Source organism: Peromyscus leucopus, chromosome 8b (assembly GCF_004664715.2).
Source record: "Peromyscus leucopus breed LL Stock chromosome 8b, UCI_PerLeu_2.1, whole genome shotgun sequence".
NCBI classification, from domain to species: Eukaryota; Metazoa; Chordata; class Mammalia; order Rodentia; family Cricetidae; genus Peromyscus; species Peromyscus leucopus.
The window spans coordinates 82239562-82267464 of record NC_051086.1 but is presented as its reverse complement, the minus strand read 5'-3'; the positions used below and the strand labels follow the sequence as shown (position 1 = coordinate 82267464).

Genomic DNA, 27903 nt, shown 5'->3' with positions numbered 1-27903 from the left:
CAAGCACCACAGTACACATGCAGAGGTCAGTGACAACTCACAGGAGTCGGTTCTCTTTCCATCATGAGTTTAGGGACCAGATACAGGTCCTTGGGCTTGAATGCAAGGGCTTTTACCCTCCCAGCCATCTTACCAACCCTGGTATCTTTTTTCAATACTTGGCTTTTTAAAAGCTCACTGACTATGTACTTACTATAATTACAATTTAATTACTAAATGCTACCTGGTTCCACAATCTGATACTTAAATGGAAAGATTATACAGGAAGGTTTTTCTTTGTGACAATTTCCCAAAGTCTCTGTGTTCTTAAGCAACCAAATGTCTTTTCACAAGAGAAAGACCACAAAGTAAGGCCTCTGTCATCAGTGTGTACATCCATTAGCACACCCGCCATCACTTTCACCTGCTACTTTCCTACTTGTCAGTGAGGAAAAAACAGTTTTGAATGCCTTTGGGTTTGGGGTTTTTTGTTTGTTTGGTTGGTTTGGTTTGGTTCTGGTTTGGATTTGGGTTTTCGAGACAGAGTTTCTCTGTGTAGCTTTGGAGCCTTTCCTGAATTCATTCTGTAGCCCAGGTTGGCCTCAAACTCACAGAGATCCGCCGGCCTCTGCCTCCCAAGTGCTGGGGATTAAAGGTGTGCACCACCACTGCCTGGCTTGAATGCCTTTGTAAGGTTTTAAGGTATTTATTGTGTTCTCATTTGGCACCCTCCTTTGTTACATTTAGCCCTTAGAGAATGGCCTTCTGCTTCTATTTAGAGGAGTGATCTCTTTTGGGGGGCGTGATCTTCAGTACTTGCATCCAGGGGAAACACACTGTGCTATCACAAAGAGGAAGCGTGGCAGATCCCAAGACGTACCAAAAAAGTGTCTCTTTTCATTCTCCATTTTCTAAGCAGATTCTTGCACAGTAAGGCCCATGTTTGTTGGCACACATTTATCTCTCTGTTAACCATTTTGGTCTGTTTAATAAGAGAAAAAGAGAAGAGCCAGTAAATACTAAGATCTTAAGAGGACATTTTCTCTGCAGATGTCAGAGCCTGGTTGCCCTTTATTCCCAAGGAAGTGCTTCAATTCTGGGAATTCCCAGCTTATCCACTGGGGATGTCTTCTATTTCCTTCTCTTCTCCTCTTCTCACACATAGACTCCTTCAAGTGTATTTCCTTAAAAGACATGCAGCTCTTGGTTTTGTAAATATGTTAATATTCTAATTTGTATAATAAACACAAAGAGAGGAGGGAGGGAGGGACAGAAAGAGAGAATGAATTAAATGACTCTAGACCTGGATATCCTTTACATATAATTTATAAATCAACATTTCTAGCACAATGTGATGGGAATATATTGATTTGGTGTGAGAAGACTACTATATTTCACTTTCTCTAGGAGAAAAACTTAACCTGTGAAAACACTGAAATGTTGAAGTAACAGTTCCAAAAACAGATAAGAATTTTGGATCTGAATGGTTGCTTTTCCAACACTATAAAGAAATCAGTATCAGGGATAGTACTGGTGCCCTGTGCATATATGGGAGAATATGTCTACAAGAACTGAAAGTATTGGGTGAGGAGCTTAATCTTCTTAGCCCTTGTTATTGTTTCAAAGAAGTTTGTTCTATCTTTATAATACATCAAAGTAGACGTACTATTGTACATATTATGAACTGAATAGGTGATGAAAATAAATTTCACAGGTTGGCATGGGAAAGCCACATTATGTTTGGGCATGTGCTTGAGGTGATGCTAAAGTTTCCCTTGAAACTGAGATTCAAGTAGGCTTTAGCTGGGTTAAAATTCATGAGCTTTGACCTAACTTTTTCAATTTTCTGTTGTTGATCATCTCAAGGGATCAAAATGACACGGATTAAAAAGGAAGTAGTTGTCATTTTAATGAGGTAAGCATACTGCATGAAAGTCTGTTTGTTTGGGTGGGAGAAGCTGGGAATGGGGAGAAGTGGTATTTACTGTTTTAGTCATAGTAGTAGCAAGGTAGAGAATATAGACACAGTGGTGAGTGAGCCTGATGAGTAAACATAACTTCCTTGATACTCTTCTCTGATAAACGATGCTGATTACAGTGGGCACCATGCCCAATAATTTCACACTACACACCCGAGGAGGGTACCATTACTCAATGTATTTTAGGTTCCTAGTCAGTGAAGAAGTGAAGAGTTTGAGAAGTTTTTATAGCAATGTTTAACTTTCTTGCAGCATAACTCTACATGTTGGATTTTTTTTAAGCAGTGGTCTTCAGAAAAGAACTAAAATGTTCCTTCCTCACAAATAGCTTGAGAGATACTTCAGAAGAATGCCTTGAGAGATCAGGGCTCTTTCCAATGCTCACAACCAGCTAAAGTTGAGCTAGAGCCTATTGAAATGCACCCCAGGGATTTCCACGGAAGGGCATGGCATGAAGAAGGGGCAGAGGATTGGTGTGGGTGTAGTATGTGGCAGGTCTAGTCACCCCAAACTTCTTGAGCGAGTAGTAGCCAACAATATGAAGCAATGATGTCTGGTGTGTGTGTGTGTGTGTGTGTGTGTGTGTGTGTGTGTGTGTGTATGTGGTATACATGGGTACTATGGAATTTCTGGATGGAGAGATGCCCTTGGTGAGTGGTAAAGCATTATAGACACAGAAATGAAGGCTAGCCCTGCAAGTCTTTGGAAGGAGCTGTGTGTGAGCAGCCAGGAAGCACAGTGTAACCGCAGAGCAGCCCCTTCCCAGCAGAAACCACAAATCAGTCGCAGCATTTATCACTAGTAGTGAAAGTGTTCACTGAGCCTGTGGACTTCTGAGAATTGGCTAAAGTGTGTTCTTCCAGGCTCTTCAGAGAAACAGAGAGAATAGAGAACAAGTGTATCAACAGCTAGCAATCTAGAGATTTTTTTTTTTTTTAATGTGAAAGAAGAAGCTATGTGCAAAGACAAAGACCAATCAGTTTACTTTCAGGAATTGGCTTCTTTAACTATGTGGGCTAGTTATTTCATGAGTGATAGGGAAGACAAAGAGGATGCCAATGGAGGTATGAATTGTTGCAGCCTTTCATACAAATCTGTGTTACTGCAAGCTGGAAACTCAGTTGGAGCTTCTAGGTTTTAAAGTCTGAAGAGAATTTCTTTGGTGAACCTCAGACTGCATTTGCAAGGCCTTCATGTGATTAAGTGAAGCTCATTCACACTAATGGAGGGTTATCTTATTGACGAATAATATACTGATGAATCTGCAAGACAACTCAATGTGTGAAGGCACTTGCTACCAAGCCTAACAACCTGAGTGGGATTCTTAGGAGTCACATATTAGAAAGAAAGATCTGATTCCCACAAGTTGTCCTCGGATCACATACAGTGACGCCCTTCCTTTCCACACCCCCACCCCTGCCACCCCGATAAATAAATAAGTGTAAAAAAACCTTATAAGCTTTCCGATTTAAATGTTAATTGTACTTAAAACCACTTTCACAACAACATCTAAACTAGCATCTGGTCTAACAGTTGGATCCCATAGTTCAACCAAAGTGACACATGAAATTAACTGTCACTATGTGGGAACTTATATAAATATTTTCCTTTAGCAGAACATTTCCCAAAATATAAGTTTCAGAACATAGTTGAATATAACATCTTCCCATACCCCAACCAAGAAATCATACACAAATCCAGTTTGTCAGGCCTTTCTAGAAGCTACACATAAAAGAAAACAAAACAGAAACCCCTTCACTAAGTTCATTAAAACTTTACATTGTGTAAAGAAAGAGTTTGCTTAGAATGATTCACACAATCAAGTTACTTTATAGGAAACATCAATTTTGGGGGGAGGTATGCCAGTGTCAATTGGCTCTTAGGTCCTAATAATTGATAGAAGTAACATTTTTACCACTGTGTTGCCTAAAAATGGTCCACAAGGTTGTGGTGGAATATTGCCATATAGATAAAGAATAGAAGTTTCTCTGCATGAAGTTCTCATCCCATTCATGAGACAGGTTCAGCCAGAGAGCTGCCTATTTCCCAGGAAGAAAGTCCAGGTGAAGTGTTCAGGGGACAGTCCTATTGGGAGGACGACAGCAGCCACAGCAGGCTCACAGGGCTATTTCCAGAAAAGAAAAGAATATGTGCCTATTAAGTAAGGTGTGCTACAAAAGGATGGAGAAAAAATATTAGGAAGTATGTGGACTGACAAATGGAGGGGACTGTTGAACTAGAAAATACTAATACTAATACTAATACTAATACTAATACTAATACTAAAATAATAGTAGTAATATTTATTATTATTACTATAATATAAATGTTTTAGGTCAGGGTGTCCAGGAGTCCCAAGAATTTCTCCTGGTAATGTAAACATTTTTTAAGAAACGGGGCAGCTTGAACCAGACAAGAAAGCAGCCAGAGCCCTTTGTAGGCAGAAGAAGTGAGTCTACCTCCCAACCCCAGAATTTGACTGTAAATCAGCTGCACAGGGTAAATAAGCTCATTGAAATATCCCTGCTGCTTGCTTTTCCTTCCTTCTCTGATTCCTAGGTGCTTGCTAACCCATGCACAAATAAAAACGAAGATTTTGTTTCAGCATGAGTGACTATTACTGACTCTCTACTCCAGTCAACAAAACCCTGTTTTACTACAAACTCTTGTAGACAGCAAAGGATGTGACATTTGAAATCCTATTGTAATGAAATGACGCTTGTCTCAATAGGATTAAATACATCATGCCCAACAAATAAAAATGTGCAGGAAAATCTTACATTAAAAAAAAACCTATAAATTTGAGAATGACAAGCTGAAATACAAAAACATTTCTCTAAATGGCATTCTAAACAATTCTCAGGATTAGAGAAAGAGTATTGGAAATACCTGCAAATTATTGTGCAATAAAATTGCATGTGTGTATAAATGCAGCCTGGCAACAGATCCATGTTCAGATTCACACTGCAAATGCTTCCAGAAGATCTTACATCCCTCATGATCACTAACACATCACTGGCACATTCACACATTTTTACTTAGAATAACAAAATATGACAATGTCTTTAAAACTACCCATTCCTTTCCCTGTAGACCACATAAAAAATAAATCCCAAAACACTAAAGTCACTGTTTTTAAAAATAATTTCTCCCTAAAAATTGGTCTTTGATTACATGAAATCTCATTTGTAATTACATAGCACAAACAAGACAGAAGCAAAAATGAACTTACTTTTGGAATGTCTGAAGAAAATATTCTAGAAAGTTAATTTGCCCCTGTATTTCCTTGCTTCAAGAAAATGGTTTCTAGTTCTTCCCGGTCTCTATCATGTCTGTATTGTGCTCATTCCATTTGCCTGTCTTGAGTATTCCCAGTCAGAATGACTGCTTTTAGAGGAAGATCGTGGTTGTCATTTTCTTGCCCTGCTGAGCATTGTGCTCACGTGACCACCCTGGAACAAATCTCCTTTTTATTGACTTCCAGCCAGTTCCCACAGCAGAGAACTGCCAGCCCTGCTTATTTGACTAACTATAATGGCTTGAAAAATGTGTGTTGCAGAAGGAGTCCAAATTTGTAACTTATCTATGCCCCTCAAAAAAGAAATTGTCAGATTTCAAAGAACAAAATATTGTCTTTTAAAAGGTGAAACATAAAGAGCTCAGAGTTCTGAACTCATTTTCTGGTGTTGAGTCAGATAATCTAATCAGGTTTTGAACAGCACAGAAATCAATATCTTGATTTTGTTTTTCTTTCTGTGTCACATCTTCCATCCTATCTACTTCATCAGTTCCTGGTCTTAACGGCATCAGCCAATAGGCTCCACCTCTGAAATGTGCTCATAATGAGGCTTGGGAAATATGGCTCAGAAAAACATCGAGCTATACGTAGGATATGAAAATCTAAACTAAGACAACCAGAAAAGGGCCTTTCATCTTGGTAAAAGAAGCCGTACTTTAATGCAGAGTTATTAGTAAGGAGGAAAGCATAAGCCACTGTCCAGCCAATACTTAGAAAATTCTATCTTACTTACATAGCTGGAAATAATGAAAATTAGTTTCTCTGAATCAGTGCACTTTCGAAATACAAGTCTACAAAATTACTTGTAACTTCAGATAATAGTCTTTATGATTACACAATGAATCCTGCCAGATTTTAACTTATAAAACAAGCAAATGCAGTTGAATCTCTGAGGTCTTTATCTACTTGGAATTCTGAGATTATTTCTGCACTGCTGATTGAAAAACTCACAAGCTCTTGGAAGGGATTGTTGCTCAGTAAGAACTGATGTCTATGTTTGTATTCTGGTTTTAAGTTTCCCAGTTAAGGCACTCAAAGAAACAGCCTTTTCTTCTAAAATTGCTGCTGTCCTCCTTGAAAAGAGTCTTCATGTCCAGAAGTCTGCCACATTTGCTTTGTCAAAGGTTTTCCTGAGTTAGCTCTGCTTTGTCGAGTCCCCCAGCCCCTACAGGAATGATTTACAGATTACTGTGCAACACACCACTGGGACCTCTGCTGTCTCGTAAACATGCAAAGAGCCAGGAACTACAAAATAAGATGTTATTGTGACATCTGCACTACATGATTTCATACTGACCATTTTATACTAATTCACTAATTTGTTCTTAAACAGTTTTGATGTTGTTGTTGTTGTAGATTGGCTCAGTGTTCTGAGAGTGAGTACCCAAAACTTCCCCATGAAGAAAATCTATCAGATTTTTGTTTTGTTTTATTTGTTTGCTTGTTTGCATGTGGTTTGTTTGTTTTTTGTTTTGTTTTGTTTTGTATGAAGATGGTAAGATTGTCAAACTTTTGACTTGACAGAGAATGTGGCTTAGTTCAAAGGTTTCAATGCCCTGGATGAGAAACACATAATTCAGGTTTGTAACATAGGCTTTCTCTGGCTTGAATTACTACTTTGGTCAATGTAATCCTAAGTAATTGTTATAATAAACAATCCTAAAATTTCAATTATTTTGATATTACAAGGCAGTTTGTAGAAGTTCAGCTTTCTTCTTTATCGCTCCTCTCAACTACTCCACTGTAGGATATCTACATCCTTGTCTCATGACCCCATAAGTTTCAAAAACAGCATGGTTCTCCTGCTCTGAACCTCTGCAACTTCCTCCTTCCACTGGAAGGAAAAAGCTCTGGAGTCAGGTGATTAGATTATCTGTCCCCACACAGATGATATTAATACCAAGTGTGTCATGCAATGTAACAGATAGGGAAGAGTAATCTAATTACTCAGTCTTGGTCTCTAGAGATTAGAAGACATCTTTCGTGGGCCATCTTAACATTTACTTAAGTTATTGGATTTTATCATTGACAACTTCATGTCTTTATATAATGACTTTAAGTGGTTTGTGGCTCCTATTTCCCTCTCATCTGTGCCCATCCTCTCTCACTGAAACCTTCCTTCCCAACTTCCCAACAGCTTTTCAGCGGCTATACCACTGAGGAAAAATGATGCTTCCTCCCTCAACAACTATTTACTTCTCAGGGGGAGCTGTGGGCCTTTTTGGAAACCTGCATTCTACAGTGCCAATTGCAAATAAAAAACAATGTACTGCAATATTGTTAGGAGCATTTCCCAAAACCATCCATTTGTTCACAGAAATGACCACAGAGTATGCATTCTTAGTCATCTAAATGTTAGTGGTGTTGCCATTGCTGTATTGTGCTTTTGAAATGAACACAGTTCTGAAATTCTATGTGGCTCAAGGTTGTAGTATTGTTTTCCTTCATAGAACTCTTAGCTGTAAGTCTTCTTGAGATATTCTCAGTTTTACCTTCTTTCTTATCCTGGAGAAGGTACTGTCAGGATACTAAAGTGATATATACATTTCTTGGTTGGCTCCCATAATGTAGTCCACCAACACATTCTCATTAGTGTGCTTTACTACAAGGATGCTCATAGTGCAAATGAAGAGAGTCTGAAAGGCCGGATAGAGGCAAGCAGTGTAACAAAAGGATAATTACACTGCTTGGGCTTTTGGTTTATGGCGGGTAAAGTGCTTGCCTGGGGACATGCTCAAAGGATTGGAAGTCTCTCCATGGAAATATTTCCATATCTATATTTACTGCTGCACCATTCCCAATAACTAAGAGCCTAGTGCTCTAACAACAGATGAATGGGTAAGGAAAATATGGTACATGCAAATGGTGGAATTTTATTCATTTGTAAAGAAAACTAAAAGCATGACATTTATTAAAAAAAAAAAAAAGGTGGAATTAATACTATGTTATTTGAAGTATCCCAGACTGGGAGAAATACCCCTTATTTATGCTTGTATGTAGACCCTAGATTCATGTGTGTGTGTGTGTGTGTGTGTACAGAAAACACATTATTAAATTGAAAAGAGGCTCATGAAAGAGGAAAAGAGGGACTTAGGATTGGAGTCCTAGTTGCTTTTGTTATTATAACAAACACCATGAGCAAAAGTCACTTGAAGGGAAGGCTTTGATTTTAGCTTACAGGTTACAGTCTGTCTTTCTGGTAAGGCAAGAACTCAAGATAGGAACCTAGAGTCAGGAACTGAAGCAGAGATTGTGGAGGAATGCTGCTTACTGACTTGCCCTGGTTTGCTCAGCTTCCTTCCTTACCCATCCCAGGCTCACTTGCCTAAAGATGGTGCCATCAAGAGTAGGCTGGAGAGGCTTCTATCAGTTGATAATTAAGAAAATGCCTGGGGGCTGGAGAGACATCTCAGTCCTAAAAGCACTGGCTGCTCTACCAGAGGACTTGGGTTCAATTTCCAGCACACAGAAACTATCATCTGTATGTAATTCCAGTCTTTGGTGGTCTGATGCCCTCCTCTGGTCTCCATTGGCATTGCATACATGTGATACACAGATAGACAAGCAATTAAGATAAAAATAAAATGTAAAGAAAATGCCTCACAGACATGCCAACAATTCTTCAGCTGAGGTGGCTTTGTTCCAAGTAATTCTAGTCTGTGTCAAGCTGAAAGACACTAGCAAGCACAGTTAAAGAAGACTTTGGAATACATGCTCCATAAAAATAGAGGAAGGCTAGTGGGTAAGGAAGATGACCATCAGGAGTGCAAGGGTGAGGCAGGGCAGCGATCGAGAAGGATCAACAAAAACAAAATACATATGAAAACACCACAATGAAACCCATTGTATTTTTATTTCATTTTTTGTTTGTTCTGAGTGCATGTGTGTAGACACGTGTGTGTGTGTGTGTGTGTGTGTGTGTGTGTGTGTGTGTGTGTGTGTGTGTGTAGGTCAGAAAACAACTTGAGGGATGGTTCTCTCCTTCTACGATTTGGGGCCGCCAGGATCCAACTCTGGTCATCAGGCTTGAAAAGTCATCAGCCTTCACTTCTGAGCCATTTTTCTGGCCCCAAGTAAAGTGCTTTTAATGTACTGACTTGTATCAATTGCTTTGTCATTTATAAGGCCAGGTAAATCAGTAGGGCCAGTATTAATGTCTTTTTTTTTTTTTAATTAAAGGCTTGGAGCCTTTGCTCAAGATCTCGTGTGAGAATTCTCATACACTGAGGGCAATTGGTATTCACATACACTACATACAACTCTATAATCAAGGTAAATTTTTTCACATAACTGCCTGTATATGTTTGGTTAACTAGTAAAAATGATAGTAACAACAAAAAATCTCATAGATAAGAGTTGGTGGCAATTGTAATGATGTAGCAGTAGATAGGTTTCAGCATACACAGACTTAGTAAATAAAGACTTGCAAAGCTAGTCCTTTTATCTAAGAGTACACATTTACATCATTTAAAAATATCAACATTTCAGAAATGGTTCAAATTGGCATGTAAATATGCACTCAGTCGTTAACGACTGCAATACTGACTCCCACAAGTTTAAAGTTACTTGTGTTGTCACAGGAGACAACACATTTCTCTGTAACCCAAAGTCTGCAAACTGTTCAGTAAAGAGGAACCAAGGAACGACGAACAGGTCAAAGTGAGTTACAAAAAACAAATAGTGTGCTGTTGGGAAATCAGCTGATTCCCTTCTCCCTGAAATCAACATTGTTTAAATTATATCTTACCTAGTCAATAAGGAAAGAAAATAGTTAATGTTTTGAAGTTCAGGGGAGGGGGGAAAATCAATCAGTCGCTGCAGCTTACTCAGAAACATCAATACTATTATAAATGGGTTTTAAAACTCCATACCGTGTGAAATGTGACTTGGTTGTAAAATGTGACCTGGCTGCACATTCTAGCCTGTTCTCACTTTGGCCACCACTGTCAGAAATATTATTCAGAAAAATTCTGACATGAGTTTCAAAAATACTTAGGGTCACATCTGAGATAACTAAGACACATTAATGATATTGAATACTGTCTTTAAAAGGGACGTGAGCTTGAAGATAAACAGAACATTTTGAACTTTAAAGCTCTTCCTGTGGGAGGAGCTTCCACTTCACTGAGGAATCTAGTTCCTCATCAAAATCATCCAGCTCCTGTTCCTTGGAGAGCTCCAGGAAGACCTGGAAAAGAGAATGAATAAAGAAACAAGTGAGAGGCATACCCTACTACCTTCTATAACTGCAAATAATGCAAAGATTGTGTATTCTTCCTAAACTTATTCATTATGTGTTTGCACGTGTATGTGATGTGTATGCATTCATGTCCACATTAGGTTGGTTTGTGTATGTACAGGTATCCATGGTTACCTGGAGTTGATGTCACGTGTCTTCTTCATTTGCTCTTCACACTTTATTTACAGAGGCACAGACACTCAATTGAACCTAGAGCTCTCCAATCAGCTAGTCCATCTAGCCAGCTTGCCCTGATTGAGGATTTTGCCTCTGCTTCCATGGTTTTAGGATTACAGGAATCAGCCATGCCCACCTGGCTTTTGTGTGGACTCTAGGGATTCAAACTATGGCTTTCACACTTGTTCAGAAAGTGCTTTATCCAATGAGCCGTCTCCTCAGGTATTAACTCATTTCTAGGATGATATACAATCACTAAAAATTACCCACCTGCTCCAGAGTGGACTGTGAGAGGCTGTATTCTTCCAAGTCCAAGTTCTCTTTCACTGTGTGAGATGAATACCCATTAGGAGCTCATTTTTTTTTCTCAAGGAATTTCACCAATTCATGTACAAATAATAAAAATATAAGATAATAATTATTTTGAGTTAACTATTAGAAATTAAATACACCATTTAGTTGTATAAAAAGATAGAAATACTGTCCTGTTTTCTTAGAGTTTTGTCAAAGGCACAAGAAGATGAAAAAGGAGAATATTCTAGAATACCAATCTGAAATAAAGGTAAAACAGGGCTCTCTTTTTGCTAGAAAATTTCCATATGCCTCCTACATCTGCCCTTCTTTCTGCCTCAGGGGATGGTGCTAAGTAACATGTCCCAGTGGGTTTTCAATAGGAAGGAAAAAAAGAAAGAGAGGCCATGGAGTTTATTCTTTTACTCCCTCCCTGACAGGAGTCTTTTGACTGATGGTCACTATTTCTCTCAAGCTGATAAATTCTACACCACTCTGCCCCAGGCTGTGTCTTTCTGTCTCTTTAGATCTAATGACAATGGTAACCATTGTGCTTATTTATAGTCTCCAGATGATGTTCTGTGTTCCCATACAGATGTGAGGACTACAGTGCCCATGGTCAAGCCATCTTGCAGCCATGCTACTTCTTCTCTCTTCCTTTCCCACTTTCCCACAGAGGGGGCCTCCTAATACCAGCTTATAAGACAAGGAGGGAACAGAATAAGAAGAGAGATTAAATAAAACAATGCACCTTCCTGGCTATAGTCAAGTGTGACCCGAGAGAGGAAAGACTCGAGAGTTGTGCTGGGGTTTGCATTACCCACATTTGATCTGCTAGTATGGAAAAATGAATCTATATGGATGCTCATGGAGCATGCATTGTTCTTGAAAAGTTCTGAGCCTAGTTCCTTCAATAAATGTATTAAAGCTGAGAGCATAATGGTGTCTAATGACACTTGAGGAAATGTTAATTACATGCCTACATTTGGCACTTTGTATAATCCTCCCAGAATAAGGTAGAAAAATGGCATTAACATTGTTTAAAAATCTCCCAAAATGAGAACCTCAATGTTAACAAATTAAATAAAAGGAAAGGAAAATAAGTTAGAAAATGATACTGCTGAAAGCATAAATATCAGGTTTTTAAAGAAGAGCTTTACAGTATTCCAGGGTTCAGCCTTCCTGGAATACCAATCCCATTGATACTTATCTATTACAAAATACATCCTGTTTATAAGAGCTCCATGGAATCCTTATCATAATGATGCAAACCTATCAACCAGGCTAAAATGAACCCTACTGAAAAACAGACCATAGTGTAAGAGTGTACTGTAAGATAAGAAAAAAAAACAATCTATATGGGTGGCCCTACCCATGTGTCAAGAAGACACAAGCTGGGCAGTGTGAGTTCTCAACAGAAGACAGTGGGCAAGATTGAAAGCACAGCCCAAGAAGAGGCATGGGGGATATATCAGTATGAATCTGGAATGTCCTTCACAAGCTATCCAAATAGTCCCAAGTTTGTGAAACTAATTTGAAAGCTTTGGGGCCTTTAAGAGATGGGACCTGACTAATGGAAGTATGTTACTACAGATGAGCCTTTGAAGATTGCACATTCTCTTTGTTCTTCTTCTGGTCTGACACAATAATGTGAGGAGCCCCAGTAACATGCTCCCATCTAACAGAGTTGCCCTATCATACTTTTCCTGCTATGATGGATTGCAATAGTCTGAAACCACATGTCAAATTAAGCTTTTCTACTCATAAGTTGTTTCTGGTATATATTTGATTACAACAACACTGAGGCAACACAGAAAAGTAGTACCAGAAGTGGAATCATTTCTGTGATTAAACATGACCATGTGGTCCTCAAACCTTTGAAACTGGTTTATGGGAGGAATGTGGAAAAGGTTGAGGAGAGGGCTATAAGAAACCTAGATTACTATAAGCAGAGTCTTCTGGAGGAAGACCCAGATGCCAGTAGAAATGAAGCTGGTAAACGCTGGACTCATGAGGTTTCAGATGAGAACCACTCAGAGGTTTCAGATGATAACTCCACTGGGAGTTAGCCTGGAAGTCATTTGTGTGACTTCCGGAAAAGATGTTTGCTCCAGTTTGTGTCCTGAGAATCTGAGTGAAGCTACATTCATGCAATAGACTGATTAGTCGGGTGGAGAAATTTGAGACAAAACAGCAATCAGAATACAGCATAACTATTGTTTGTTGTCTTCAGCCAATTTTACAATGAGAGAGGGGAACAAGTGAAATAAATATTTTGAAAAGGTGTGTATTGTGGGTACATTTAAAGTTACTGTAGACAAAGTTGGTGCAGAGAGAGTGGCTGCAACTCTTAGAATCCTTAGTGCCATTAAAGAAAAATAATGGAAAAATAGGAACGTTGCCTTGAGAGCCAGACTTCTTCCATAAAAGACCATAAGGTCTAGAAATGTAAGCTCAGCTGGAAAGTAAGTGACAGAGCAGGGAGAGTACCAGGGCACTCTGCTGGTGAAGGATCATGGATAAAGAACTTTCTGGTTTCAGATACCCAGGCACTCAGAGGCTGCTGCAGCCTTGGTGAAAAGGCATCTGGGTATTTCTCAAACTGACTACAGAACGTGATGCAAGTTTTGCATATATTCACAATGCAAAAGTTATGGAGTGATTGGCTCTTGCACAAAGGTTCCCAAGAAAAGCCTGGGAGGCCAGCAAATGTATAGTAGAGTCAGATTCCCAGGCAAGCCATCACGAAGCTTTGAAGTGTAAAGTCTAAGTTGCAGTAAAGACTTTGGGATGTTGGAGATGCCAGAGCTGAAGAACATCTACTAAGGAAGTGTTCAGGTTTTGAGTAGAACAGGCCCAAGAAGGAGGTCATATGTGCTAGAAGTGGCAGCCTCATAGGAAGGGCATACAAAATGCTATAGGCAGCCACCTCATGCCAAAACACAAGCTGGATGTCTGACATGGAGCTACAAGTGTTACTGTGACTAACCCTCTATGTTTTGTGCTTTTTCTGAAATCTCTGCTTGCTATCCTTCTGCTACTCCCTTTAAATAAGAATCATTTCTCTGGGCCATTGTTTGTTGGAAGTATGTAGTGTTCTCTTTTATTTTACCAGGGCTCACAAATCAGAGTGTGTATCGAGTCCCATGAAAGACTTTTAAAAGAATTGGGACTTTTAAGAATTATGGGGACTTTTGAAGATAGACTGAATGCATTTTGCATTATGAGATGGACGTGCCAAATTACTTCTTGTTGAGAACCACTGGATTGGATATCTTAGCAATTTATTAATTATGTATCATGAATATTCTATGCTTTTTAAAGCTAGTTTGGATTTTTATGGGTTTTTTTTTTTTTGGAGTTTTAGTTCTAAACATTCACTTACGTCTCTCCAGTTTGAAGAAAGCCTGTGATAAAGGCCGTACATCCTCAACAGGCAACTTGTAGACCATCAGAGAGGAGTATCTGTGAAGAAGGAGGAAGAACACTGGGTTTCAAGGTTGTACCCTCAGATGTGTGCATGCCTGAATACAAACAACAATGCTGTCAACTATTTGTGTAAATGTACATCTTTTTTTTTTCTTTTTCTTTTTTTCTTTTTTCTTTTCTTTTTTTTTTTTTTTGAGACAGAATTACTCTGTGGAACAGCTCTGGCTGTCCTAGAACACGCTTTATAGAGCAGGCTGGCCTCAAACTCACAGAAATCTGCCTACCTCTGCTTCCCAAGTACTGGGATTAAAGGCACGCGCCATCACTGCCCAGCGTAAATGTACATCTTATGACCTGAGATGGTTGCAGTTCCAGTGCTCTCTGATCAACAAGAAGTCAGTCTGTGAGAAGCAAGACTGGGACACAAGAGAGGAGACTAGTAGCAAGATGCCTTAAGAAGGGAGGGAACAAGATTGTTCTTCCGTCTTAGGAACAAGAGAGTATCTAAGCAGAAACTGTGAGTAATTTGGTATCACCTTATTGAACCTCAAGAACCACCACTAATACAAATACTGAGAGATGCCATTCATGGATTCTGATGGATGTCTACTACTACCACTGAGCTCTATCAGGGGCATCTCCTTTAATAAGGACTGTTACACCCTCTGGAAAAGGCCACTGAGATAATATAGCAACAAAAATACAGTGGTACATGGCATATTTCATAGCCCCACAAATGCTAATTCCCTCACAAGAGCCAGCCTCCAATGAGCAATTTATTGTCTTAGCTATTTCCTGTGGCAGCCATTGGAACAGAGGCTCTCTTAGTCATGAAGGTTCTCACATTGACTGAAGTTAAAAACAATGAGGAGATAGAACTTTCATTTCTCATGATTCAAAAAAAAAACCCACCAAAAATAAGATTAAAATGATACATTTGCATTACCTTTCCTGTCGAGCAGCCTGGGGGAAAAGCCTCATGATCTCCGTGTTGATGGGCTCCACCTGCGCAAGGGTCTTCACCTTCATCTCCAGCAGGTAATCTTTGCCAAATTTGCTCTTTAGGTGTTGGATAGAACCAATACATCTGGAGGTAAATAGGAGGAGGCTAAAGTCAAGCAAGGCAAAAAAGCTATCTATGGCTCGTGCAATTCATCACCTGGGTGCTAGGGGCAGGGCCAGGCAGAAACTGGCACTGATTCTCCAGCTTGTCACAGTGGGCAGTGTTCTTCTATCACAGAAAGTAACCCAGGTCAAGGGCAGGCCTGGCCTCGGTACTCACCTCAGCCTCCCAGACACCATGATGGCCACGCGATCACACACAGCCTCTGCCTCTGCCATGTAATGAGTGGTCAGGAGGGCGCCCCTCTCTGTGTTTGTAAAGGTGGCCCGGATGGCCTGCCTAGGGTTAGATCAAGGAGAGCCACTGATTAAAGAGAATTCTCAAAGAATTGTAGAACCTTTTAAAGATGTTTCCATTAGCACTCAGGCAAAACAAGAAGCGCATCCAGGAAAAATCAAAACCAAGGTATTTTTGTAAGATTGACAGACACATAACCTAACTTTTGGTTAGGGTGTATCATTTAGAAACAGTTTGGGGTTGGACATGGAGGTTGATAGTGACGAAATGTTGCTCTCAAAAGTGCTGAACAGCAGGAGAATTAGTGAGAAGGCAGGGGGGAAGAAGTGAGGACTTCCTAGAATATGTGATAATCATAATGTATCTACATGATCGATTTTAGAAATTTCATAAACTAATTAAAATATTGAGGACTTGGGGTTTTTATTTTCATCTCCACATCAGGTTGTTATTGCAGAGGATTTGAAGTTTAATAATTAAGTAGACTAACTGTGCCCTATGCATACTGAGATCCAAGAGGAAAACAGGATTCTTACAGTGGGTGTTAGATGTAAGGAATATGTCTCTTGCTTTTGTATTACAAGTGTTGGCCAGAATATGAAACTGTATACTTTTTCTATTAATGTTGCTTTTCCTGCTAAAGGATGAATATCTTTATGCTTTTAAGGAAACCATGCTGAAAGCCAGTTTTTACAAGATACATAAATCTACATGAGTACTGCTCCTGAGATCTTACCACATTTGCTGCTGCCCCTCAGGGTCCATCCCAGTTGACGGCTCATCCAGGAGCACCACAGACGGGTTTCCCAGGATGCTCAGCCCGAAACACAGCTGCAACAAGAGAAACAACCCGTCTATCATCAGCCTGCAGGATGCAGAGTGAGATATCTACTGAGCCCTGTCCATACCTTTCTCTTCACTCCCTCTGATAGGGTCTTTACTGGAGCCTTCAACTGGTCCTGCAGGTTGAGTGCATCCACCAACCTGAGAAATGCAATGAGTCAATCTTCATTGTGCTTGAGCAGGAAGGAACATAGCAAGCAAATGTAAATAATACTACAGTAGTGAGAGCTGTAAAAGTCAACAGAGTGGTCACAACTTCGATATCCCTTAGGTTACTACTACTGTTTAGTTGTGGTTTGCTCACCAAGGATTCATGCACTTATTCTTATCTTTCTCTGGTTTCCTGTCTGTCCATATCAACTCCCACTCATAAACAATGCTGCACTGATATCATTGCTATTTGGCCCTCACCAAAGGCTAGATCAAAGGCTGACATCTTGAACTTTCACCTCCAAAATGGAGTTAAATAGATAAATCTCTTTTCTTCAAATGTAGTCAGACACATAGATTAGAGTGACATGAAGCTGACTAATGCTGGTATTTTATAGCCCATCACACTCTTATTTCCAGGATTTTTTCCATATTAAAAAAATTTGGTAGACTTTTCTCTCTAGACTTAAAGTAAGAAAAAACAATAGTGAGCTAGGTTCTAGATGGCCAAGTCTCCCACAATCAAGGGGCCATTAGTTAGGAGCTCCAATCTTTAATTTTGTGTGAACACCATTAATAAGATATCACCCTCCTAAGCAGGAAATTGAATGTGACTTTTCCATGTACCGTGTAATAGTGTCCAAGGCATCTTTTTTCTTCAGCCCCTTCACAGCAGCATACAGCTCCAGATGTTCCTTCACTGTCAGGACGGGCCACAGCACATTCTCCTGAGGACAGTACCCCAAGAACCCGAGGGCAGCACCTTCACCACATCCTTTCAAAAATACCTACACACAATAAAATCTTTCTCAGATTTTTTTCAAAGCTGTGCATGTGCATGTAAGTGATACCAAAAATGATGTTCTCTTCACGCACCTGGGTACTAAGAGCATAATAGTAAAAATACAATTGCTTTAACAAGACCATGTTATAACAGCACAAGTTGACATGTCAAGCCAGATAAGAGAAATTTCACATGGTCCCATGCTCCAGATGACAATCTACAGCTTGTTAAAGGCTGCTGAGAGAGGAAGAATCAGTTTCATCCAGGGATGGGCTTCCTTATAGCTTGTCTAAACCTAAGTGGTCAGGTCTGGACACATGTTCATATGAACAATGCTATTCAGACTCAGTAGCTTATATATATGTGTGTATACAAAGATGGATAGAGGTGTATTTATATCTATATAGATAACTCTATCTATCTATCTATCTATCTATCTATCTATATGTTTACATGTAGTAATGATAATTAAGAGACCATGAGTTTGAGAAGTAGGAGTGGAACATGGGAGAAGTTGGAGAGGAGGAGGAAGAGGCAGGAATGATGTACATGCAGTGCTCATGTATGAAGTTCACACAAAAATCATTGTTTAAAGAGTTAAGTAATCACTTAGCTCTGGGGAAGTAATGGACCCTCAACCATTTAAAAGGCAAATGTTCCACATTATTATATCTTAGAATCATAGTTTAGACTTTATGACTAAATCCACCACCGCAGTTCAAGTTCAGATTGCTTAGTTGGTGGCTTATTACTTGAGTTCTTTCACTGATCCAAATGTTTATAACAATGGATACTTGTTAAGCATTCTGTTTCCCCAGTATGGCAGTGGTTTTCAGTAAAAAGCACTCCTCTTCTCAGGGTACATCTCACACTATCTAGAGACACAATATTTGCTTGGCACAATTGTGTTCACTTTTGTGGTGGAAAGGGTACTACTGGCACCAAGTGGGTAAAAGCCAGAGCTGCTGTGAAATATTCTATACACAACATTTACCCAATCCACAATGTCATTCGTTCTAAAGTTGAGCAACATTGAAGTGACTAACAGAGAAAAACCCCTTAGCAATATGTCTACTACATGAGAGCCAACAAAAATGTAATATTTATTATTTTGATGAGACCAGCACTGTGCTGTATTTAACAGCTAATGTGTACTCGGTGATCCTGTGTGCGGAAACCTATGCTATCCTCAGCAATCCCTACAGTTAGCTGTGTTTCTCTTAGTTATTTGAACCTAATGCAGTCAAAGGTTGAGAAATTTGCACAAGGGTGTTACAGAAGACAAACTTGGGACCTGAAACTAACTTTGGTCTAATTGACTTTTAGAACCTAAGCCTTTGACCATGATTCTCTGTTGTTGTCTCTCTCTGGTACAAAAGAAGAAGAAGAAGAAAAAAAAAACAAGTTAATTTTGCCTTGGAGAAGTTTCATTCTAGAGAGAAAACAGGGAAATAACAAGTTGAAACATAGGTGGACTGATGACAGCCTCTGCTTTCATGAGAATACATGCACCTAATATATAAATTACTAAAGTGAATAATCCAGGCAATAAAAGGCCCTTTGAGCAAGTGGAACTTAGTGATACTAAGCAGAAGGCCAAGCACCTGGAGATTGTTCTGTCCACTGGGAGTTAATGCCCGCATACCCTACAGTGAGAAGAGCAAGGGCCCATCCAAGGGGCAGAGCAAGAGCGAGAGGCAGTTGGCACAGCCCACATTGTGCTAAGTCATCTGCAGCCATGGTAGAGTTTGGACCACTGTGGTAAGAGTTTGCAGTCAGGAGAGTGATGTGCTTTCATTTGCATTTTCAAAGGCCTGCTCCAGTAGCTGCATCAGGTAGAGCAGAAAAGGAAAGGCAATTCATGAAATATCTTTAGCAATCAGTACCCTGTACAGCACTCCTCCATTTACCTGCCCTCTGACCTTAACCTCAGATCAAATGGCAACAGCATGTTCCTCTGAAGTCGTACCTCTGATTTCTGTCCATCATTTATCTAATTTGGCCTAGAAAAGTGCATTTTATATACAATTTAGGATTTTATCTAGACCATGGACAGTTGTGTTGCTTGTCTCTAATGTCTGTCATCTTAGGAAGTTCTAGGTCTCCTCACAGCACCAGGGTGGTGCTTTGAGAACCCAGTACAACTCCAGGAGCATCTGACACTGCCTGCATCTCGCCTGTCACTGGAGATATTATCTGCCTTCTGGCCAGGTTTTATCTCAGTTATCACCAGAAAGTTTGGCTGACTGTCTTCTTTGCAAAGACACCCTTGGCCTCCGGCTACACAAGTGTCATGCAGCCTTTAACTACAGCATGGAAGCAGAGAACAGTTATTAAATATGGGGCTTCATGACTGTAACCACATTAGCAAGACTTGTTGGGGATTTAGCAGATGTCTTTAGTATAATGCTGGATGAGAAAACTCAGTTTACTAAGTTCTTGGGACAATCAACAAAGCCATGGTTTCTTCATGAAAGTATACGTGTGTGTGTGTGTGTGTGTGTGTGTGTATTTGTATAATGTATATAATATTTTCATTAATATTCTCTACTCAAGGGCACTGTACTGATAAGATTAGCTCTTCTCAAAAATTATTTTTTGCGTTAAGCAGAAAAAATTAATCAACCATCTTCAATTCATATCACTATAATCGACTAAGGATCTCGACTGTGTATTCTTAGGTTGTCATGAATGATCACTATAAAATGTTTGTTCTAGTCAACATTGTGGAACATATTTCTTCGTGTATTACTGACCTTCCCTGCAGTTGGTTTTGTGTCTCCGGTTATCATACTAATTGTTGTACTTTTGCCAGCTCCATTGTGTCCTAAAAGTCCCAGAACTTCACCTGGAAGAAACAGATACACTCAAGAGCACACAAATAAGTTAAAAAATAAAACTAAATACAATTTGTGCACTCTCTCTGCAGAGAGGCACTATACAAAATGTACATTATTTCAATCTCCCTCCCTCCCTCCCTCTCTTCTCCCCCCCCTTTCTCTCCTCCCTCTCCCCCCCCCCTCACACACACACTCTTGACATCATTACTAGTTTCATCTTATAGGGGAGAGATCTGAATCTTAAAGAATGCAGACAACTTGCCTAAGGTAAGTTACTAAGAGACCAAGCTGGAATTTCAAAGAACACTTATTACAGTTACTTCCACAGCAAACACTATTTTTTTTCTCAACTTGAGACAGGTTCTGACTATGTAGTCCAGACTGCCCTGGAACTCGTGTATATATCTCAGGGTGGTCTTGAACATTTTATAATATTCTTGCTTTAGCCTCCCAAGTTCTGGCATTATAGGCATGATTTTTTTCCCTAACTACCATAAACTATTTGGTAAGAATGCAATATACACTACTGTGACTCAGTCAGTCCTGTCTATTTTGGAAAATTTCAATTTTCCCTGTGCCAGGACTTAGAATGTATCTCATTGGTAGAATCTTTGCCTAGCATTCATGAGGCTCTGGATTTATCCTCAATACTGAAAAGTAAACAAATAATTGAAATACTTAAAAATTAAATAAAGTCTATGCGATCCTTTTTACCTCTTTCAGTGTGTTTTAAGAGAGAGGCTTAACTTTCCCTTTGCAAAGAAAAACTGTTACGATTAAAACTGTGGTTTCTCAGCTGGAAGGCCAGCCTGAAGCTCCTGGTGATTCAGCTGCCTTTCAGCGTTCACCACAAGATTATCACATTATCACACTCAGAGCCCCTTAGGAAGACCCAGGCTTCAGAGCCCACAGCAGCTCTAGTGACAGAACCATGGTTCCTAACCTTTTTTAACACAGAAGGAGACGTTCCTTGTGGCGACCTTTTTCTTTGCTTTGGAAAAGCATCTTTTCTTTTTGCTTGTGTATTCCTTCCGAAGACAGTTAGCAATGATGACTGGCCTCTGTAAAGAGAGGTGAATATCAGTGCAGCATTCTTCTCACTTTCCCCGGAGAGACTTCTTCACAACCATTCCACCAGGACTTCCCTTACGTAGAATCACAAGCCAAACCACTCCTGCTACAGACTGCTGTTTTCAAGTGAACTCTCCTAAGTCCCTCTGTGGGCATTTGATTTTGCAGTGCTGTGTGTGATTTGTGCTTGCTCTTCTGCAGAGAGCTGGAATAAGGCCACTCACATAACCAATAATTTGTTAACACACACACACACACACACACACTCACTCACTCATACATGCACAGACACAGACTCAGGCACAGGAGAACTCTCTTCTGAATTGTTTGCAACTAGCTTAACTTTGATTAGAAAACTCATAAAAGCTGGGGCTGGAGAGATGCACAGTGGTTAAGAGCACTGGCTGCTCCTGTAGACGACCTGAGTTTGGTTTCTGGCACCCATACAAGGCGGCTCAGAACTGCCTGTAACTCCACTTCTAGGGGAATCTGATGCCCTCATTTGGCTTCTAGCATTTGTGGGCATCTATGTAAAATGATGCCCATTCATACACTCAGGCACATGCATGTACACATAAAATACAAAACAGTCCTTTAAAAGAAACTCATTAAAATATTAAATTTTCTAATGTTTAACTGTACATATCAAACTATGACTCTGAAAAATAACAAGTTGGTGTGTGTGTGTGTGTGTGTTTGAGTGTGTGTGAGTATGTGTGTGTGTGTGTGTGTGTGTGTGTGTTCCTTTTGCTTTCATAGCTTGTGGTCACTTCATACCTACGGATATCAAGTGATGAACTGTAAGAGCAAAAGAACTCCCATCCCCCAGCTTTGAAGAGAATTAAGATTGGAATGTTTCTCATCTAGCTGGTAGAATTGTTTGAGGAAGAAAGGAAGAATACTTTTATGAGCTCCACCTCTTCCATCTGTAGGGCAGTCACAGCACCTGCTGTTCTCATTCTTTCCATCTGAACATCTTCATCCTCTTCTCCGGGTTCTTCTGGGTTTGGAAAAGCATTACAGCTTCTTGGAGAAATTCTAAAATCCAAACAGTACATTAAACTTATCAGGTATTGAAATAGACGACTGGGAACAGCACCACTCCGGTCTTCTGCTCTGTTGTGTACCTTTCAAATACTCTCATTTCTTTCTACCAACGAGTCAAATGACTCTGCCCCTCTTCATTCTTGCTTTTTAAATAAATATAGTTCTCTTAATCAGTGACGACATTTCTCCCGTCAACTATCAAAGAGCACACTCCCACTGTTACGAATGTTAAGGCAGCTTTCCTTGAGGAAAGAAATCTAGAAGTGAAGTGGGGTATATTTTACGATGCTGTAAGTTTCATAAGAATGAAGGGCCAGAGCACATGAAATTAGGAACATATCCCAGTCAGTCCGGGGTGTCTGATCAGCATCCCAGTGTCCATTCAGTTACTTGGTGTTCTACCTCCTAAGAATGTGTCTGTCAGCCCTTCCCGCGGCTGTCAAACAAGACTTCTAATCAACTATATTGAGTTGGCTGATTCTTTCCTCTCTCCCTTGGGTCACCTTAGTTACTATGCCTGGATGGTTTCCCTAAACCATGATGTCAGCTGGTCACTCTTTTTTTTTTCTTTTCATCAAATGTAGATTTGAGTTTGATTTTTTATTTTGTGAGAGAAACTGTGTGTGTGTGTGTGTGTGTGTGTGTGTGTGTGTGTGTGTGTGTGTGTTGGTTTGAATGAGAATGGCCTCTATAGGCCCAGATATTTGAATGCTTAGTCACCAGATAGTGAAACTGCTTAGGAAGGACTGGGGTGTGGTCTTGTTTAAGTAGGTGTGGCCTTGTTGGAGTAGGTGTGTCACTAGGGGTGGGCTTAGAGGCTTCAAAAACCCATGCCAAGCCCAGTCTTCCTCTCTATCTCTCTGCCTGTTGTCTGTGCATCAGGATGTAAATGTCTCAGCTGGTGCTCCAGCACCATGCCTGTCTGCTTCCCACCATGTTAATCATGTACTAACCCTCTAAAACTGTAAGTAAGCCTCCAGTTATGTGCTTTCTTTTTTAAGAGTTGCCTTAGTTATGGTGTCTCTTTGAAGAAATAGGACAGTAACTAAGTGTGCAAAACATATGAACAATACATCAGTTGCTCATTAATTAATTTTCAATGCCTTCCCCATACTTCCCTATTTCAGTATCTTCCAATATTCAGCTTCACTTTTATTTTCTGCTATCCTTCAACACAAGTCTTTAAATTTGTCCCAGCTGTCTCCTCGAGTCTGTGGGAAAAGAGTCTGCATCTCAACCATTGTATTATTGCTCAGTGTATTTCTTTCTTGGACTGTCAACATGTATCCAATTGCTTATCTGTATTTTCCCATTCTTTTAAAGATACCACCTCTTGTATATAACCTAAGTGTGCCAGTGAAATTTCCATCTCTCCTAATTTGTCAGGGTTTTGTGTACGCTAATGTCACTTTGCCTACTAGACGTAAGATTGTGAATTATAATAATTTTGCTGACAACACAGGCCCTTAAAACCATCATGGGTTGTCCCTTCCACTAATTAATTTAAGCATATGAAGATTAAATGAGACACAAAATTGTATTTGAATGCTCTCAACCTGAACACAGGGTCCATTCTCAGTGATTTCTTCCTGAGGTACCTTTCCAGACATCGCAGAACAAAAAAGAAAAGGAGGAAATGGAAGTAAGGCTAGGGACAGAGAAAGAAAAACAAAATTAGCTTCATCATAAACACACTTGCTTTCATATTGGAGTTAATTTATGAAACTGACCATGTATAAAAAGGCATTTGATAACATTCTCACAAACCTGAATATAATCTACTTGATACTGTCTGAATCTGTCAAAGTTAGCCCTTTTGTTACTCAAAACAGGAATAGTATAGACATAGCAATAGTGAGCCAGAGAGAAAGTGCAGTTGATGAAGATGCTTGCTGCCCAGCCTGATGACCTGAGTTCAATCCCCGGGACCCACATGGTGGAAGGGAAAAGTGACTCTCACAAGTTGTTCTCTGACTTCCACATGCATGCCGTAGCATGTACCCCACCCCAGTAAATAAATAAATAAATAAATAAATACATAAACGTTAAAAAAAACTAACAGTAGTAATGAGTTGATACAAGCACTAGTAATGCTGTTTAGAGTTTGGGCTCCACACTTGTCATCAAATGATCACTGTCATGTGAGTGGTTCAGATTTAAAGTTTTGTGTGTGTGTGTGTGTGTGTGTGTGTGTGTGTGTGTGTGTGTGTGTGTATGTGTGTGTTATTTCTTATGCTCCCAAATTTCCACATAATTTGTTGAAACTCAAAGAAACACAAAAAAGTAGAAATGTCCTATGTTACCTGCTGTGGGATGTCTTTCTGTATGCTGTGAACATGTTTTGCTCTCATTGGTTGATAAATAAAGCTGTTTGGCCAGTGGCGAGGCAGAATAAGGTTAAGTGGTACATTCAAACTGAAGAGGGAGATGAAGAAGGGTGGAGTCACGGCAGACACTGCAAGCCACCGCCAGGAGAAGCAAGATGTGAGAGGACAAGTAATGCCATGAAGCCATGTGGCAAAACATAGATTAATAGAAATGGGTTGAAATAAGTTACAAGAGCTAGTTAATAATGATCCTGAGCCATAGGCCAAACAGTTTGTAATTAATATAAGCCTCTGTGTAGTTATTTTATAAGCAGCTGTGGGACTGCGGGTGGGAGAGATTTGTCTGGACTGCCGGGCTAGGCAGGACTGAGAAACTTCTGTCTACAGTTTGCCCTGTGCTATGGAGATCATGCAGTTCTGGGTCTGTGGGTCAGGTCCCTTCATGTGCTCCAGCAGATCTTAGATGGGGTAGATGTTAGAGCAGAGGCCTCAAACCAGACCAATGACTCTTTGCAATGAACACTTGCAAGCAAAGATACATGGACAAAGGGGTTTACTTCGTGACTCACTGTGTCACACTGCAGCTTCCATGATGAGATTTCTAATTTTTTCCCCTTTTAATTTTCCCCCTCTCTTAAATTTTGTTTTATTGGGTGGGGGGAGTGCAGGAGTAGAGGGTGGATTAGAAGGGACAGGGAAATGAATGGGATCAAGATACATGAAGTAAAAAAGACACATAGAATAAATACAAAGAAAGTTTTAAAATGTACAAATGTGTCTCCTAATGCAAAAACATTAAAAAGGAAATGCCATCTTACTATCAGCAACGCCAGAAACAGGACTTGAGATTCTGAGGCTCCTAAGTAATCCACAGAGTCATAAGAAACCTGCAAAATGAGAAGACATGTTTGAGTGAACATTCCTCTGATCATGATTCATCCTGTCTGCAATGAACCCATGTAACCTGGGTACTGGGCAGAGTCTGTTCCTGACCTGGGTATGCTGCCCTTGTTCCCTAGTGTTTCCATGAACTTAAGCTTGTCCACAGGCCAAGGAGAAGGATATGTTCCTTGCAACAATGAGAGTGAGCAAGATCGTGGGCAGTGCTGGCAGACACTGCCCCTGAAGACACTGGCAAGTCTTTCTGAAGCAAACCGTCTCCCTGAGCTGAGATCACCTGCTTTTCTGTTCTTATTCATACTCCTTCTCTCCTTCTCACTATTCCTCCTTTGCAGACCCTGGATTCATCTTGTTCTTATCTCCTGACACTCATTTTAGAAAATAATCATGACTACCCTCCAAATCAGGCAAATTTTTCATATGGGGTTTCACGTGCACCACATTTAAGTACCCTGTTCCATTAGAGCTCAATAAAAGAGATCTCATTGTATCATGAATAAAAAGTAATGGCTAATTTCACTTCTGTATTCATCAAGAGATCTTTCTGGATAGTTTTGACTCTCAATTTTGCCTACTTCACTTGAAAAGCAAGTTCTGTTCTCACAGCTCTGCCAATTTTACTGATTCAATCCCAGAAATATTTTTTCATATAATTTTTCATATATTTTCTTCTGGCATCAAAGTGTTAATTCTGCCTTGAACATGTCACGCACAGTTAATGACTGCAATTCATTCAAAAGAGAGACATCTCATTCTCCAAAAGAGAGACAGCCTATTCTCTATATCCACACACTCGGTTTTCTTAAGTAGATGGTGAATCCTGTATAATGGACAGCAACCTCTCCACTTGTCCAATGCATGCTGGTGGTTTTCTTTCACCTTTTCAGAGTTTACTCCCTGGACAATGCTCTTCTCTCTTACTGTGAGTAATTTCATATTTCACATCAGCGCAGTATGACACTCCTTAGCAAAACTGAACTGAAAACATCGACCACCTCCTGATTCACCTGGTCTTCGACTCCTACTGTCTTGCCATGCCAGCACTTACTCACCTCCCATTCTCTGCTAGGCTTACTGAGTAAAGCTGAGGCTTTCATTGAAATGGACACTGCTAATATCACCAGTGACCTTTCTGTCCTTAGACAGAATGGTCTTTTTCCACCTGGCATCCTTCTGGACTGTTCAGTAGCAGTTGGTGGCTTACTAGGTCTTTATTTATAGAAACACTCTTATTTCATCCCTGGAAACTGACTCTTCACTGCTGAGGCAGAGCTTGGGCTGGGGGTGGGGGGTGGGGGGGTGGATGTGACAGTCTGAAGTCAGCAATTTCTCTGGCTCCTGTTCACACTGATTTAACAGACTCCTCCTCTCTCCAAACTTCTCAATTTTGGAGTTTAAAGTCAAGTCCTGACTTTTTATTTCAACTTCTATGTGCTATTCTATTACTTCTACTTCTATTACTCAGTTATACTGATTTTACCAACACTTATAAACTGATGAATCTCAGATATCTGCTGCTTTCTTAATCTCCCCAGAGGCTAAACTCCAGGTGAATATATACAACTGGCTGTTAACGTGATTCTTTTCAGGTAATACATCCTAACCTGAACAGAAGAGGGACTGTGGTGGTATTGTGTTCCCCAAAATATTGTGTACTCTAATAAATTTATCTGGGGTCAGAGAACAGACAGCCACTAAATACAAAGGCTAGAAAATGGTGGCACTCACACCTTTAATCCTGGCATTCCAGAGATAGAAATCCCTCTGGATCTCTGTGAGTTCAAGGCCACATTGGAAACAGCCAAGCATGGTGACACGCCTTTAATCCCAGAAAGCCAGCCTTTAATCCCAGGGAGTGGTGGTAGAAAGCAGAAAGATATATAAGGTGTGAGGACCAGAAACTAGATGAATTTGGCTGGTTAAGCATTTGGCCTGGTTAAGCTTCAGGCTTTTGAGCAGTAGTTCAGCTGAGACCCATTCTGGATGAGGACTCAGAGGCCTCCAGTCTGAGGAGATAAGACCAGCTGAGGATCCGGCGAGGTGAGATAGCTGTGGCTTGTTCTGTCTCTCTGATCTACCAGCATGGACCCCAATAACTCGCCTCGGGTTTGATTTTATTAATAAGAACTTTTAAAATTCCTGCTACAAGGGACCTTTCTTCTGACTTATAGTAGGGTTCCCAGGAGAGA

General features: G+C 40.1%; 2 protein-coding genes across 9 annotated transcripts in view; both read right to left on the bottom strand.

Moving 5' to 3' along the window:
* The window catches only part of LOC114690456 (ATP-binding cassette sub-family A member 8-A-like), a 70137-nt gene extending 64538 nt beyond the window's left edge, over positions 1-5599 (bottom strand). The window contains exons 1-2 of one of the 4 annotated variants that reach the window (XM_028865274.2): positions 5191-5599; positions 860-961 (exon numbers count right to left, since the gene is read on the bottom strand). In XM_028865274.2, the coding sequence (XP_028721107.1) occupies positions 860-955 (96 nt within the window). In that variant the 5' untranslated portion in view covers positions 956-961; positions 5191-5599. Of the gene's footprint in view, positions 1-859; positions 962-5190 lie in introns of those variants that run through there. The other 3 variants (XM_037201318.1, XM_028865273.2, XM_028865276.2) reach the window with 3 other exon arrangements.
* Positions 5600-9385: 3786 nt separating this feature from the next.
* Positions 9386-27903, bottom strand: part of Abca9 (ATP binding cassette subfamily A member 9) — a 71212-nt gene continuing 52694 nt past the window's right edge. For 4 of the 5 annotated variants that reach the window (XM_028865268.2, XM_028865267.2, XM_028865271.2 and 1 more), the window contains 13 exons: positions 25633-25701; positions 24044-24135; positions 22343-22478; positions 21313-21430; positions 20286-20377; positions 17373-17533; positions 16661-16736; positions 16489-16583; positions 15675-15794; positions 15339-15479; positions 14349-14428; positions 10943-10998; positions 9386-10444 (listed from right to left, as the gene is read on the bottom strand). In XM_028865268.2, the coding sequence (XP_028721101.1) occupies positions 10346-10444; positions 10943-10998; positions 14349-14428; positions 15339-15479; positions 15675-15794; positions 16489-16583; positions 16661-16736; positions 17373-17533; positions 20286-20377; positions 21313-21430; positions 22343-22478; positions 24044-24135; positions 25633-25701 (1335 nt within the window). In that variant the 3' untranslated portion in view covers positions 9386-10345. The remainder of the gene's footprint in view (positions 10445-10942; positions 10999-14348; positions 14429-15338; positions 15480-15674; positions 15795-16488; positions 16584-16660; positions 16737-17372; positions 17534-20285; positions 20378-21312; positions 21431-22342; positions 22479-24043; positions 24136-25632; positions 25702-27903) is intronic. The other variant, XM_028865266.2, reaches the window with a different exon arrangement.